The sequence below is a fragment of the Hyperolius riggenbachi genome, chromosome 7, assembly GCF_040937935.1.
Source record: "Hyperolius riggenbachi isolate aHypRig1 chromosome 7, aHypRig1.pri, whole genome shotgun sequence".
In the NCBI taxonomy this organism is placed as follows: Eukaryota; Metazoa; Chordata; class Amphibia; order Anura; family Hyperoliidae; genus Hyperolius; species Hyperolius riggenbachi.
This window is the reverse complement of record NC_090652.1, coordinates 50,133,123-50,148,921: the sequence shown is the minus strand read 5'-3', so window position 1 is coordinate 50,148,921 and position 15,799 is coordinate 50,133,123. Positions and strand designations below refer to the sequence as shown.

At 48.6% G+C, this 15,799-nt stretch overlaps 1 protein-coding gene across 1 annotated transcript in view; it reads left to right on the top strand.

Moving 5' to 3' along the window:
- Positions 1 to 2,123: 2,123 nt before the first annotated feature.
- The window catches only part of LOC137525513 (uncharacterized), a 31,383-nt gene continuing 17,707 nt past the window's right edge, over positions 2,124 to 15,799 (top strand). Inside the window, exons 1-2 of the mRNA XM_068246638.1 lie at positions 2,124 to 2,224; positions 13,830 to 14,130. Coding sequence (XP_068102739.1) covers positions 13,860 to 14,130 — 271 coding nt within the window. The 5' untranslated portion in view covers positions 2,124 to 2,224; positions 13,830 to 13,859. The remainder of the gene's footprint in view (positions 2,225 to 13,829; positions 14,131 to 15,799) is intronic.

The window sequence follows — 15,799 nt, the reverse complement described above, 5'->3', positions numbered from 1 at the left end:
AGGAGCTCACACTTACATGGATCCCTGGGGATCAACACCGACATTGAAAACGAGCACAGGAGGTCCATCTTTTGACCCTTTTAGCAATTTGAATGGCACAGCAAAAGATGATTTTTCAGAATTTAACAGCTTGCGCTCCACTAAGGTGTCAGTGGATTCCATATCTACATTACTGTCCTTGCGGCGTGGAAGCCCAGTCCTTACCTCTTCGAGATGCAGCCTGTTGCCGTGACCACCAGAAGCACCCCACAGGTCGCAAAACTCCAGGGGGGATCAAAGATGATGGAGGGGTGGGTGCTGAAGGTGGGATGGCCTGAAGAGAGTTCAAGAGGTTGACAACAGTGGGGAAAAATGAGATTCTATGCCCGCAGTTCTGGTGGAGATGGCCCGAAACCTTTGACCTGAAGGGAGTTGACTGAAAAAGTGGTAACCTGGGTGTGAAGGGTCACTGGCAATGCTCATTGCCCTGGAGCATAGTCTGGAGTTGTGGAGGAGGTCAAGTGAGTGGAGAGCTCTTCTAATGATTCTCTTCCCTGATCTAATGACCCTCTGAAGATTGTATTTGTCTCTGGTGGAGGAGCCAGCGTACCAGACTAGGATGGATGAGCAGAGGACAGACTCAACGGTGGCAGTGTAAAAGCTTGTCCGCAGCTCTTGGGTCATGCCAAACTTCTTCAGTTGGCAGAGGAAGAATAGCCTTTGCTGTGCTTTCTTCTGGGTCGAGGCTGTGCTTGCCTTCCAGCTCAGGCCTTTGGAGAGGGTCGTGCCCAGAAGGTGGACGCTGGCCACTCTCTCAACCTAGGTGCCATCAATAAGATTGGTGGAGGGGTGTGGGCATGCTTCCTGAAGTCCACTATCAGCTCAAGGTTTTGGCTGAGTTGAAGACCAGCCTGTTCTCCCTACACCGCTGGCATATTCGGTCAACCTCTTGAAGGTAGTCCTGCTTGTCACTGTTTGCTATGGCCAACGATGTTGGTGTCATCTGTAAATTTGATGACTTTGACAGAGTTCGCCGTGAATCTGCATTTGTTCTTATATAATTCAAGTAAAAAATCAGTGAAAACTGAGAAACTGTATTTTTTTTCTTCTATTTCCCTTTAAAGGGTCACTTACAGCTAAAAAATGAGTTTTACTCACCTGGGGCTTCTACCAGCTCCCTGCAGCTGTCCCGTGCCCACGCAGTCCCGCTCGGATCCTCCTGTCCCTGCCGGCAGCTGCTTCCATTTTCTGCGACACGCCCGACAGGCATGGGAACGCAAGTGATTCTTCGCATTCCTGGCCGCAACAGCCCCCTCTATACTGTCGCCGAAAACAAAGGTAGCTGCTGGCGGAGACAGGATAATCCAAGCGAGACTGCGTGGGCACGGGACAGCTGCAGGGGGCTTGTAGAAGCCCCAGGTGAGTAAAACTAATTTATTTATTTTTGTCTTAAGTGTCCCTTTAAGCACTTTAAACTTTGCACTAAAGGAAATAAAATAATTCCTGAAGGGAAAAAGCACCCAAAGAAATTCAAGCTTATCCCCTCAAAACCCCAATGTATATATCACTGAGGAGTCACAAGTACAGTAGTGAGAAAGTTATTTTTTATTAATTAGGGTCATAGCTAAAACATCACAACTGCTCTGGTTCATTAGGGGAAAACAGGACCAGGTACGAAGTGGTTAATCTAACCAATATATTCCTGATGGCATGGCATGCATCCCCCCTCCCCCCCATATTGCAAGGGGTCTGCTAAGGTTTGTTTGGTGTTCTCTTCTAAATGTAGTGCTATAAAAGTGATGATTCAAAGCAGTGGTTCCTAGCCTAGGTGGAGGAACGGAACCCCACAAGTTTCATCCGTGCCTTCACTGCGGAAGAAAAGCGCTTTACAAATGTTATTTGTTGTTGTTGTTCACTGAGCCCTTCGTAGTCCAAATCCTTTGTAGTTGGAAATTTTTTGTTTTCAAATTCAAAGCAACAGAAAGAGATTACCTAAATCTCAAATCACCTCTATAAAAAGGCCCTTATAGACATCCTGTTGTACATAAACGTATACAGATGTGAGCAAAGATGAGGCACCACTGTTTCCTGAGACACCCCTCCCCTCTCCTCACACCAAACCACACACATCTCTAGAACAGCTTTTACATGCTCTCATGCTGAAGGAGCCTTTCAGTTTCTATTCCGTTGAAGATAACTACTTTGCCAGAGCATCTGGAGGCCCCCAAACTGGCCAATAACCAAGGTATGGCAAAGTGTGTGTGTGCGGGGGGTGAGGATTAACTAGAAAAAAAAAGCAGAATAATATGCTTGTGTGTGTGTGTGTGTGTTTTTGTTTTTTTTTTGGGGGGGGGGTTAACTAAACTCGGTGACATGCCTCCAACACATTGAGGGGTGATTTCCTGTAATGTAATGTAGTGACATTACCATTTATTTATCTGTGGCAGTCAATCAGAAAGTATTTCTCTCTAAATATAGATGTGTGAGGTAAGCACAGCATTGACGTAATGTTCTTGCTCCACTCTGTGCCTCTTTCTTCTGCTTTTGTCCCTCTTTCAGGACTGATGTGCACATCTATGGAAATACAACATATATATTTTTCTCCTGAAAAATGTACTTAACCACTTAAGCTTAACTGGATGTGAATACATGTCCAGTGTAATTGTGGAGGGTACGCAACCAGTTTGTTACTAGATGAGGCACATGTGATATCATTTTAACCAGGATGAGTTATAGAATACATTTTGGTGTGTTTTGAAGCTTGGGCCCATGTCATATACAAAATAGCTAGTGACAAACTCAATCCAAAGATTAAAATGTATTTTCAAAATTATGATCAAACTTGATCAAACCTGAAAAAGTATTTGTAAGACTACACAAGACATATGTGGTAACATTTTAACGGTGATACGTAGTAGAATAGATTTTCGGGTGTTTTAGTTTTAAGGACTATGTCTTCTGTATTCTTTTTAGTAACAAACTGAATCAAAAGAAATAAAATTTTCATATATTCTGTACCAAAACCAAGACTTGTAAAATGTAAACAAAGTGACAGAATAGAAAAGAAAATAACGATATTGTTGCCTTAGGAACTTGGCTTTTTAATTATGTATGCCATGAGGGTATTTTACTTTTATTTGTGCACGTAAGGTCTTGTGCTCATAGTGTACAATAAGAAAGTAAAAAGCAAAAAACAGAAAAAAAGACACCTGTATTTCCAAATACAATATGGTCACCCTACATTGTACTAGGAATATAATCTAAATGTTGTAATAACCAGGATAGATAAGCAAATAAAATGTGTGGGTTTAACTTTTACTAAGCACGGTTTATTGTAACGCAATAATGGATGTAAATGGAGAAATAGTGTGTCTTTTCCCTTTTATTTCCTTATTTTACCTTTAAAATGCATAGAAAATAATGTAATTACTATTATGCATTGTATTAATCACTCACTAAAAGCCTAATTTGTCCTGAAAAAAAATAAAAATCTATAGATCATTCAGGTGTGATAAGTAGTTATTGCCGATTGAATGGAAGCAGCACTGATATGTGTAGATTGTGCCCATTATTCACTTCCTCTTTTTTCTATACAGGGTAAACACAATTATCATGGGTTACCATAGCTGGAGAGGAAGAAGGTCACCTTGGAGGGGAGGGCTTCCACAGACTCTGGATCAGGGGCGTAACTAGCTTCCACCGGGCCCCCTGCAGAACTTCTGAGCGCCCCCTCGGGGCCCGCTCAGGGCCAGGGGCTGGAGGGGTCACAGCATGAGGGGAAGGCTGGCCGCACATTGGCGGGGAGGGCGGGCTCTCACCTTGGGCTCTTCCCTCTGCGCTCCCCTCTAGCATCAATAAGTGTCTCTGAGCAGCAGCGGGCAGATCCACATACCTCTCTCTAGTGTCTGACGCTATTCCTGTATAAACAGGAAGCAGCGTCAGACGCTAGAGAGAGAAGCATCCACGCTGGAACGCAAGGAAGGTATGTGGATCTGCCACTGCCTGCCGCTGCTCAGAGACCTTTACTGATGCTGGAGCGGAGAGGGGAGAGCCTGAGGTGAGGGGGGGGCCGTTCCCCCTCCCCGCCGATGTGCGGCCAGCTTGCCCCTCATGCTGCAACCCCCCCAGCCCCCTGAGCAGGCCCAGAGGGGGCAGGGGCTGCAGCCCCTATTGTTACATCAGTGCTCTGGATCCCTGTGGCAATTGCCCCTCTTGCCTCTTTGAAAGCGCCAGCCCTGCAGAGTTAGCTGAAGCTGTGGTGGTGACCTTCATGACATTGGTCACCACACCAAGCCCTGCCCATTACAAGTATGGACACAATAGCAGTCGCGGGGGGGGGGGGGGGGTATGTGTAGGGCAGTGGTGCTCAGCAGAGCTCGAATATTCGAGTAGCTCGAATATTCGAGCTCTTTTCCAGCTATTCGAGCTCGGTATTCGAGCTCCGAATAGCTGTAGCTATTCGAATGGGCTATTCGCGTACACTCGAATAGCCCATTCACTATTCGAGCTATTCGAGCAAATGGCGCTATTCGAGCTCGGTACCGAGCTCGAATAGCGTCATAGCCCAGATTGATGTCCTTAGAGCCAATCAGAGGGCTCCCAGGCCCTCTGACGGCAGCCAATCACAGAGGGGGACCCTGGCCAGCCCCTACCCTATAAATAGCGGCCGCCATGTTACGTTTCTCCGTCCTTGCCTGAGACTTGCATAGAGAGAGAGTTGCTCCTTTGTGCTTTGGCTTAGCAAGAGCTTTATTGTGGTCATTTACCTAGCGTTTTTGCTCACATACACCTCCTATACACACCTATATTGTTGTTAGTTAGTTAGACATTGTATTTTAGTTAGTAGCTTTTGTGTTACATAGAGACAGGCCAGCTGCTGCAGGCTTACAGCTTTAGGCCTCAGGGCCTTGCCTGTGTGGGCAGCTGTCCTCCTGTCCTCTGTTTATTTCTCTCTATTCTATACCAGTATTTCTGCTGTCCTTTACTACTGATTGTATTAGTATTGTAGTTATATACTGTAACTGTACTAGGACACTCACTGTTCATAGGCTACTAGCTGCTCCTGCGTGTGTGCACTCACTGTCTGTGTACACACTACACACACTCTATTTCCTTCTGATAACTGATTGATTATTGTAATTGAATATTGTAATTAGTTAGTTGTACTCACTGTTACTACTTACTGTACTAGGAGTCTAGGACACTCAGTCACTGTTCATAGGCTACTAGCTCCTGCGTGTGTGCACTCACTGTCTGTGTACACACTACACACACTCTATTTCCTTCTGATAACTGATTGATTATTGTAATTAGTTAGTTGTACTTACTGTTACTACTTACTGTACTAGGAGTCTAGGACACTCAGTCACTGTTCATAGGCTACTAGCTCCTGCGTGTGTGCACTCACTGTCTGTGTGTACACACACTACACACACTCTATTTCCTTCTGATAACTGATTGCTTATTGTAATTAGTTAGTTGTACTTACTGTTACTACTTACTCTTACTGTACTAGGAGTCTAGGACACTCAGTCACTGTTCATAGGCTACTAGCTCCTGCGTGTGTGCACTCACTGTCTGTGTACACACACTACACACACTCTATTTCCTTCTGATAACTGATTGCTTATTGTAATTAGTTAGTTGTACTTACTGTTACTACTTACTCTTACTGTACTAGGAGTCTAGGACACTCAGTCACTGTTCATAGGCTACTAGCTCCTGCGTGTGTGCACTCACTGTCTGTGTACACACACTACACACACTCTATTTCCTTCTGAAAACTGATTGCTTATTGTAATTAGTTAGTTGTACTTACTGACTGTTACTACTTACTTACTTACTGTACTAGGGACACTCACTCAGTCACTGTTCATAGGCTAGCTCCTGCGCGTGTTTGCGCGTGCGTGCACTCACTGTCTGTAGTGTACACACACTAAATTTACTTGTGATTACTACTGATTATTGTAAGTTGTAACTGCTAGTTGTACTTCCTGACTGTTACTACTTACTTACTGTACTAGGGACACTCACTCAGTCACCTCACCCACCAACCCACTCCATTAAAGTACCCCACTTTTCACCCGCCCTTTTAAAAAACTTTTGTCTATACGCCCAAAACATCGAAGATGTCTGGAAGTGGCAGCCAGCGCGGTTTGGGCAAGGGGAAGGGCAGCAAGGGAATCAGGAGGAGAGGGAGCAGCATTGTGGCAAGCCGCGGGCGCGGGCGCGCCACCATGCACAGTTCCGCAGCAGCAGCAGCAGCAGCGTCAGTGGCTAACATTCCTCCCATAGCCACTGGCCGTGGACGCCTTGGGCGCCGCCCAGCAGGAGCATCTGCAACTCACGCTGCAGAGACACAGCAGCAGCAGCGTGTAGCACCTGCTCCGATTTTCCACCAGCCGGGTCGGAAACGTCCCATTGAGGAAAAGCATGCAGACACTGTGGTGCAACTGATGACGGAGGATGAGCAGCCCGCCATCAGCTCTGCATCCGAGGCCTCCACACTCACCACCACCCCTGTTCGCAGCAGCCGCCCAGCAGGGCCTGGGGAGGAGGCCAGTTCACCGTCAGTTGGCGACCTGTCATTCAGCAGTCTTTTGACCCCAGGCATCATGAGTCAATTGTCTGCTGTTGTTGGCGATTTTGAGGAGGAGATGCTGATGGGCACTTTGGGGGATGAGGGATTGGACAGCAAGACTGTGGCGACAGTCAAGCAGCCCATCCATGCATCAGGAGAGGAGTTTGGGGGGTCCTCATCCCAGCAGGACATGTTTCAGGAGGGGGAGGATGATGATGACCCGGTGACAGACAGAGACTGGGTGCCACCACCTCCAGGGGATGTCGTCCTCAGCAGCTCTGAGGAGGAGGAGGAGGATGCTCTTGTGGGCCTTGCAAGGAGGCGCATCATTGCAAGCATTGGCAGCAGCAGTAGGCAGGTCCCACAGCCTGCTGGTGTCTCAGGCTCAGCAGCAGCAGCAGCAGCATCTGCCAGTACCACCACCAGCCGCACCCAAGCCCCCCAAGCCCCCCCCCCCCAACCACCACAGGGAGACAGGCAGCAGCGCTTCCATGCCGTAGGGGGATGTTTCTGTCACCAATCTGGCGCCTTTTCACCATGCCCACAGTGTACAGCAAGTACGCCACTTGCAACCACTGTCAGCGGAAGTTGAGCAGAGGTGCAGACCCCTTAAAGTTCTGCACCAGCTCGCTCATCAACCACCTTGCTGCGAAACATTTCCACCAGCATCAGGAGTTCCAGAGGCTGAAGGCATCTGGTGCTGGCAGTGGCACCACACCCATCACTGCACAGCCTTCAGCAGCAGCAGCAACAGCAGCCACCCGCCCTCCTGCTCCTCCAGCAGCACCAGCAGGAGTGCGGAAACGCACTGCTCCTCCCCCCTCTGCAACTCCTGCCGCCGACACTGAGGCCTGTTCTGGCAGCCAGTCCTCAGTGGCCTCCTCCGCTGTGTCTGCTGATTCCCGTGCCAGCAAAAGGCCACGACCGAGCCTTTTGAGCGAGTCCTTCCAGGGAGTGGTTAGGGCTCTGCCTCCCAGCAGCCGTCGCGTGCGGCAGCTGAACGGCTTGCTGGCACGGGCCATGTGCTCCCAACTCCTGCCGTACACGCTCGTGCAGGAGGGGAGCGACATTCGTGCGCTGCTTGCTTGCGCAGCCCCAGACTGGCAGCTCCCCAGCAGACACTTTTTCTCCCGCAAGGCCATTCCTGCACTGCACCGCTTTGTGATGGCCAATGTGGAGCGAGGGCTGGAGCACGCGGTTGGTGAAAGGGTCCACGTCACCATGGACTCCTGGAGCAGCCGCTTCGGGACAGGCCGCTACCTGTCCTTCACTGTCCACTGGGTCAGCTTGGTGGAAGGGGGTGAGGATGGGAGAGCAGCAGCGGGCACAGCAGCAGCAGCAACACAGTGGGTGGTGCCACCCCGCAGGGTCAGGGGAACTGCAGCAGGTTCCTCCGATCCTCTGCCATCCTCCGGCACACCTGGCCAAACCCCCCGCCTCAGCAGCAGCGTGAAGGCCCGCCACTGCCAAGCGCTGCTGCACTTGGTCAGCCTTGGGAAGACCAAGCTGACGGCAATCCATGTGTTGGCCAAACTCCAGGAGCAGGAGAGGATTTGGCTGACCCCCAGAGTCGGAGAGGTGGTGGCCGACAATGGGGCCAATCTGGTTGCCGCAATAGACAGGGGAAACCTGACCCACATCCCCTGTCTTGCCCACGTGCTGAACCTGGTGGTGCAGAAGTTCTTGCGCACCTACCAGGGGATGGGCGAACTGCTGGAAACGGCAAGGAACGTTGTGCGTCACTTCCGGCGCTCGGCTGCAGCCTGTGCGAGCCTGGAAAACGTGCAAAAGGAGCTGGATCTGCCACGCCATCGGCTGATCCTTGACGTTCCGACTCGCTGGAACTCCACCCTGGCGATGTTGGAGCGTCTGGTTGAACAGAAGCGCGCTGTCAAACAGTACCTTGCCCTGGCCACTGTTTCCGCCACTCAGAGAAGGGACAAGACCAGCAACATCCCGTCCATCGTCCTCGATGATGACTGGAGGCACATGCAGCAGGTGTGCTTAGTGCTGGCTCCCTTTCTGCAGGCCACTAACATGGTGAGCAGGGACCATGCTATGGTCTGCGAGTGGGTGCCCCTGGTTTGTCTGCTGAACAGGGCCCTCGATGCTTTGCTGGAACAGGGAGCGGCAGCCTTGGACCAGCAGGAGCGGCAAGCAGCTGCACAGTCCACCTCTGAGGGGGAGGAGGAGGAGGACTTGGTGGAGGTCCCTGACCTTGCTGCTGATGAGGGGGAGCAGCACAGTGCAGCTGAGTTGGTGCGGGGGTGGAGAGAGGATGAGGCTGACGAGGCAGAGGAGGAGGATGAGGACAGCAGCACTGCCGTCGATGTGCCAGCAGACGTGGCCCGCCTCTTCCCAATGGCAGCGCACATGCTGACGTGCCTGCGCAGAGACCCCAGGGTGATCCAGATGAAGCAGAGGGAGGACATCTGGATCAGCATGATGTTGGACCCACGCCTCAAGGGGAAGTTGAGCCAGTTCCTGCCGCCTGACGGAGGAGACCCAGCGCAACAAATAAGGAGCTTGCAGCAGGCCCTTGTTGAGCGCTTGGAGGAAGCCTTCCCCCAGCCTTCCACCCCCACTGTCCAGCAGCCAGCACAGAGGCAGCAGCAGGTGCGTGCATCCAGCAGCAAGCGCCCCACAGACCTGCTGTCTCTCAGCCACGAGCTCTACAGGACTGTAGAGGCTCCGGCAGCAGTGACTAAAGAGGAGGTGCATGCAGCAGCATCCTCCACCGGTCACAGCCAGCGCCTGACCCGCATGGTGGCTGACTACATGGGGTCCTACAGCGGGCTTGACAGCGATGCCCCTGTTGATCCCATGGAGTATTGGGTCAAGCGCCTGGAGATCTGGAGCGAGCTGGCGCAGTACGCCCTGGAAGTGCTGTCCTGCCCCCCTTCCAGCGTGCTGTCCGAGCGCTGCTTCAGTGCAGCTGGTGGTGTGGTCACCGAGAAACGCTCACGTCTGTCTCACAAGTCTGTGGACAGACTGACGTTTCTCAAGATGAACCAGGCGTGGGTGGAAGGCGAGTTCCTGGCCCCTGTTGTCGGCGAGAGGGGGACATGAACTGGCTAAGAACCATCGTTAATGTGCCTTACCACCCTTTACCACCTCCTGGCTCCTGCTCACTAAGCCAGCCTGGTTCACTTTGACTATTACGTCGCCTGCAGCCACACATTTTACACCTACAGTGGGCTGCTGTGTACTACCCTTCTGCTGTCTGTCTGTGTTTCCCACTGCCAGGGTACACAGATTTACCTTCTGCTGCCACTCTGCCACCAGCTATTACGTCAAACAATAGCTATATATCTGTGTAATTTGTTTTACAAACAAAACCAAAAAACCATTAAAAAAAAAAAAAAAGGTTTAATTTTTCTGAGGTGCCCGGGTTGAAAACTGTGTTGTCCCAGTTGTGTATTGGACACGATGTGGGCTGCACGACCGCTGTCTGGGACCTCCTGTTGTGTTCATTTACGACCTAGGTACCAGGGCTATTATGTCACGCTGCCTGCCTGCTGCCACACTCACACTACTCCTCCATTCCTCCTGCTGATGCTGCTGTCTGTCTGTGTTTCCCAACGCCAGGGTACACAGATTTACCTTCTGCTGCCACTCTGCCACCAGCTATTACGTCAAAAAATAGCTATATCTGTGTAATTGGTTGTAAAACCAAAACTACAAAACCATAAAAAAAAAAAAAAAGGTTTAATTTTTCTGAGGTGCCCGGGTTGAAAACTGTGTTGTCCCAGTTGTGTATTGGACACGATGTGGGCTGCACGACCGCTGTCTGGGACCTCCTGTTGTGTTCATTTACGGCCTGGTATCACCGCTAGGTACCAGGGCTATTATGTCACGCTGCCTGCCTGCTGCCACACTCACACTACTCCTCCATTCCTCCTGCTGATGCTGCTGTCTGTCTGTGTTTCCCAACGCCAGGGTACACAGATTTACCTTCTGCTGCCACTCTGCCACCAGCTATTACGTCAAAAAATAGCTATATCTGTGTAATTGGTTGTAAAACCAAAACTACAAAACCATAAAAAAAAAAAAAGGTTTAATTTTTCTGAGGTGCCCGGGTTGAAAACTGTGTTGTCCCAGTTGTGTATTGGACACGATGTGGGCTGCACGACCGCTGTCTGGGACCTCCTGTTGTGTTCATTTACGGCCTGGTATCACCGCTAGGTACCAGGGCTATTATGTCACGCTGCCTGCCTGCTGCCACACTCACACTACTCCTCCATTCCTCCTGCTGATGCTGCTGTCTGTCTGTGTTTCCCAACGCCAGGGTACACAGATTTACCTTCTGCTGCCACTCTGCCACCAGCTATTACGTCAAACAATAGCTGCTCACATTACTCCTCCATTCCTCCTGCTGCTGCTGTCTGTCTGTCTGTGTTTCCCAACGCCAGGGTACACAGATTTACCTTCTGCTGCCACTCTGCCACCAGCTATTACGTCAAAAAATAACTATATCTGTCTGTGTAATTTGTTGTAAAAACAAAACTACAAAACCATAAAAAAAAAAAAAAAGGTTTAATTTTTCTGAGGTGCCCGGGTTGAAAACTGTGTTGTCCCAGTTGTGTATTGGACACAATGTGGGCTGCACGACCGCTGTCTGGGACCTCCTGCCTGCTGTGTTTATTTACAGCCCTGGTATCACCGCTAGGTACCAGGGCTATTATGTCACGCTGCCTGCCTCATTGACTGCCTGCTGCCACACACTCATCCTCCTCCTCCTGCTGCTGAATTTACCTCCTGCTGTCTGTGTGTTTCCACTGCCAGGGAGCACATACAATGGCGCTTCCAACATGCGTGCGCCACCAGCTATTTGTTACGCTCAAAAATAGCTGCATTTCTTTAAAAAAAAAAATTTGAAAAGAGAAATAAGTGAAGAAGAAGACGATATAGAAGAAGATGAAGAAGATGAAGAAGAAGAAGATGAAGAAGAAGAAGAAGAAGAAGATGAAGAAGAAGAAGAAGAAGGAGAAGAAGATGAAGATGAAGAAGAAGAAGATGAAGAAGAAGAAGATGAAGAAGATGAAGAAGAAGAAGAAGATGAAGAAGAAGATGATGAAGAAGAAGAAGATGAAGAAGATGAAGAAGATGAAGATGAAGAAGATGAAGAAGATGAAGAAGAAGAAGATGATGAAGAAGAAGAAGAAGATGAAGAAGAAGATGAAGAAGATGAAGAAGAAGAAGAAGATGAAGAAGATGAAGATGAAGAAGATGAAGAAGAAGAAGATGAAGATGATGAAGAAGAAGAAGATGAAGAAGAAGATGAAGATGATGAAGAAGAAGAAGATGAAGAAGATGAAGAAGATGAAGAAGATGAAGAAGAAGAAGATGATGAAGAAGAAGAAGAAGATGAAGAAGAAGATGAAGAAGATGAAGAAGATGAAGAAGATGAAGAAGAAGAAGATGAAGAAGATGAAGATGAAGAAGATGAAGAAGAAGAAGAAGAAGAAGATGAAGAAGATGAAGAAGAAGATGAAGAAGATGAAGAAGAAGATGAAGAAGAAGATGAAGAAGATGAAGAAAAAGAAGATGAAGAAGAAGAAGATGATGATGAAGAAGATGAAGAAGAAGAAGAAGAAGAAGACAATATAAAAGAAGAAGAAGATATAGAAGAAGATATAGAAGAAGAAGATATAGAAGAAGAAGATATAGAAGAAGAAGAAGAAGATATAGAAGATAAAGAAGAAGAAGAAGAAGTATATACAGTACTGAACAAATTTCTGGACACAACTTCTCTTTTCAACTTTTTTTTTTTAAAGGAACATCCCCACATAATCACTTGCTGTTGTTACTTGGAAAAAAAGAGGTTTCTTGCATCATTCACCCTCAAAACAAGTGTTGGAAGCTATTTAAGGCCATTTCGAATAGTCAGCTCGAATAATGAGCTCGAATACCGACTCGAATAGTGAGCTCGAATTCCGAGGTCGAATCGAATAGTAAAAATTATTCGACTCGAATATTCGACTGATCTCGAATAATTTACTATTCGAATTCGACCTAACTCGAATTTTGAAAAGGGGTATTTGAGCACCACTAGTGTAGGGATATATATGGGGAACTGTTACCGCAAAAGTTCTTGTATTTCACTTCCAACTATACCAGATCTCACAATACTGAGAAATGTATCATAAACCAGAAACTGCGCCAGCCAAATGTAGAATTATCTAAATGAGTATTCGCTACCACAAGTCCTGTATCAAAAGTCCAACGTTGTTGTGACAGCGCTCCTCTGACGACCTAAACAAACAAACACAGTCGCCTATAGTGCATTAATGTTATACAAGTCAGCGATATAGCAATACACTCCACCCCACACGTGCATAGGTGACAACAGTGAGTTCCACTCTCAGTGAAATATAGCCCCTTTGGTATAGCAGCTCACCAGATGGACACCACCTCAGATTCCAGGTGGGTCTAATGCGTGGCCTTCAAGCGGCTAACTATAGATCACAGCCTCCACACTTCAATGTAAGCAGCCTCCACACTTTGTTTGGTAGTAGAAAAAGGCTCCAGGTTTAATTGCACATATTGCACATATCCACATGTAAAACAATATAAAATACACATAGCGTAATCCAATTTTAAAAAACAGAAATGGCCCGCGCAATATAGCGCACTCACTCAGGTAGATGTATCATAGGCATATCGGGCATCAGCCCACCAATAACGCTCTCCTTGTTTACAGCGGCACCGGCGTCCCGACTCTCCGCTCTCCTTCAAAGTATGCGTCCGAATTCCCCGCTACCCTAGTGACGTCAGCGCTCCTGGGTCCGCCCTACGCGTTTCGTCCAATGGACTCATCAGGGGCTGAGAAATGTTTGTCTCTCCTCCTAATATACTATTATTATTTATATAGCGCCGACATCATCCACAGCGCTGTACAGAGTATATTGTCTTGTCACTAACTGTCCCTCAGAGGAGCTTACAATCTAATCCCCACCATAGTCATATGTCTATGTGTGTTTCGTGTAGTGTATGTATCGTAGTCTAGGACCAATTTAGGGGAAGCCAATTCATTTATCTGTATGTTTTATGTTTTTGGGGTGTGAGAGGAAACTGGAGTGCCTGGAGTAAACCCACGTAGACACGGGGAGAACATACAAACTCCGTGCAGATAGTGTTCTGTCTGAGATTCGAACCGGGGATCCAGCACTGCAAGGCCAGAGTGCTAACAACTAGGCCACTGTGCTGCCCTTATGTTACATGTTCAGTTTATACCTGTGCTCGGACTATATCTTTCTCATTGTCTCAGGAGTGCTGGACAGACTGACTCAGGAAGAAGATGGGATGCTGTGATCATTTAGTGGCCGGAATTTTCTCCCGGGATGACAGCACAACCTACCAGTGGCTTACCAATGCCGTGCTGGAGACATCTGGGGTGAAGGACGTGCGGCCTGTACTGATCACCAATAACTGGTCTGATTTCATGGCTGAGGTTGACAAATGCTCGTTTGCCATCTTGTATCACAGCAAGCTGCGGGGACGATTAAACATCACTGATGTCAATGACAGCCTGTATGATGCGGAGCTCAAATTCTTGGCTAAGAAATTTGGTAAGTTTGCGACACTACTTGACTGCGTGCCATAAAAAAGGGCCCGAAGAAAAATGGGCGCCCATTTTCATTAATACGGTAAAATTATTGTTAATATCTACAGATAGTCTTAGTTTTTAAAGTGGAAACAGTGTAAATCAGGGGTCTCAAACTCAATTTACCTGGGGGCCGCAGGAGGCAAAGTCAGGATGAGGCTGGGCCGCAAAATGGGCGTGGTCATGACATCATGTGGGCGGGGCTAACTAATGTAGTTGCATAAAAAATATGAAGTAAATTCACATCATGACAGACAGCGTTTCACCAGTAAATGCACATAAGAGACAGCTTTTCACCAGTTACTGCTCGTAATGACAGATAGCGTTACCCCAGTATATGCATATAGGAGACATCGTTACCCCAGTAAATGCACATAAGAGACAGCGTTACCAGTCCAGGGGAGTGCTCACTCAGAATCAGGCAGGCCTGATGGTGGTGCCTGCTGCTGGTGCTACTATGCCGCTCAGCACAGGAGGGCAAAAAAACAATTTGGAAGTTGGCTGGCTACAGGACAGGAGTCAGGAGGACACCCACCCACCTACCCACCGCACCCTGCACCCACCTTGTCTCGTCGGAGTTCCGACTTAAGTTCCGAGTCCTGCCTGCCTCTGCCTGGCTGTCTAGCTGAGCTTCCGGGGGGCTTCAATAGGGGCTAATGATGCGCCAGCCGGAGCTGAAGCCTGGGTAAGCCCCAGCGTGGCGCCGCCCCTGGCTGCAGAGCCCCCAATTCCCCCGGGGGGCAATCTGTCTGGCATTTCCTGGAAGGGGCAGAGCTTTTAGCTTCAGCTCTGCCCCTCCTGACGTCAATCGTGGCGGATCGCCGCCTCTGCCTGCCCCTCTCACTCTTCCTTCACAGAGGGGCGGGCAGAGGCGGCGATCCGCCACGATTGACGTCAGGAGGGGCAGAGCTGAAGTTGAAAGCTCTGCCCCTTCCAGGAAATGCAGGCGAATTGCCTGCTGGGGGAATTGGGGGCTCTGTAGCCCTCATTTTGCGGCGGGGACAGGCGGATTAACTATGGGAGCACTGAAGCGAACAAAAGTAGTTCGCTTCAGTGTCTTGCCGGCGCGGGCCGCAAATCAATGTAACGAGGGCCGCAAATGGCCCGTGGGCCGCCAGTTTGAGACCCCTGGTGTAAATGATTACAATAAAATATTGGCATATGTTAACGATATTTTACTACAACTTAACCTATCCCTATCTCACACAGAACCCTCCCCCATCCAATGCCTAACCCTAAAACCCCCCTCCCTGACCCCTAACCCTAAACCCCCCCTTCCTGACCCCCAATCCTAAACCCTTCTTCCTGACCTTTAACCCTAACCCCCCCTTTCTGACCCCTAACCCTAAAACCCCCCTTCCTGACCCCTAACCCAAACCCTCCCCTTTCCTGACCCCTAACCTTAAAACCCTTCTTCCTGAGGCCTATTCCCATCCCCCTTCCTAACCGTATACAGGTCCTTCTCAAAAAATTAGCATATTGTGATAAAGTTAATTATTTTCTGTAATGTACTGATAAACATTAGACTTTCATATATTTTAGATTCATTACACACAACTGAAGTAGTTCAAGCATTTTATTGTTTTAATATTGATGATTTTGGCCTACAGCTCATGAAAACCCAAAATTCCTAT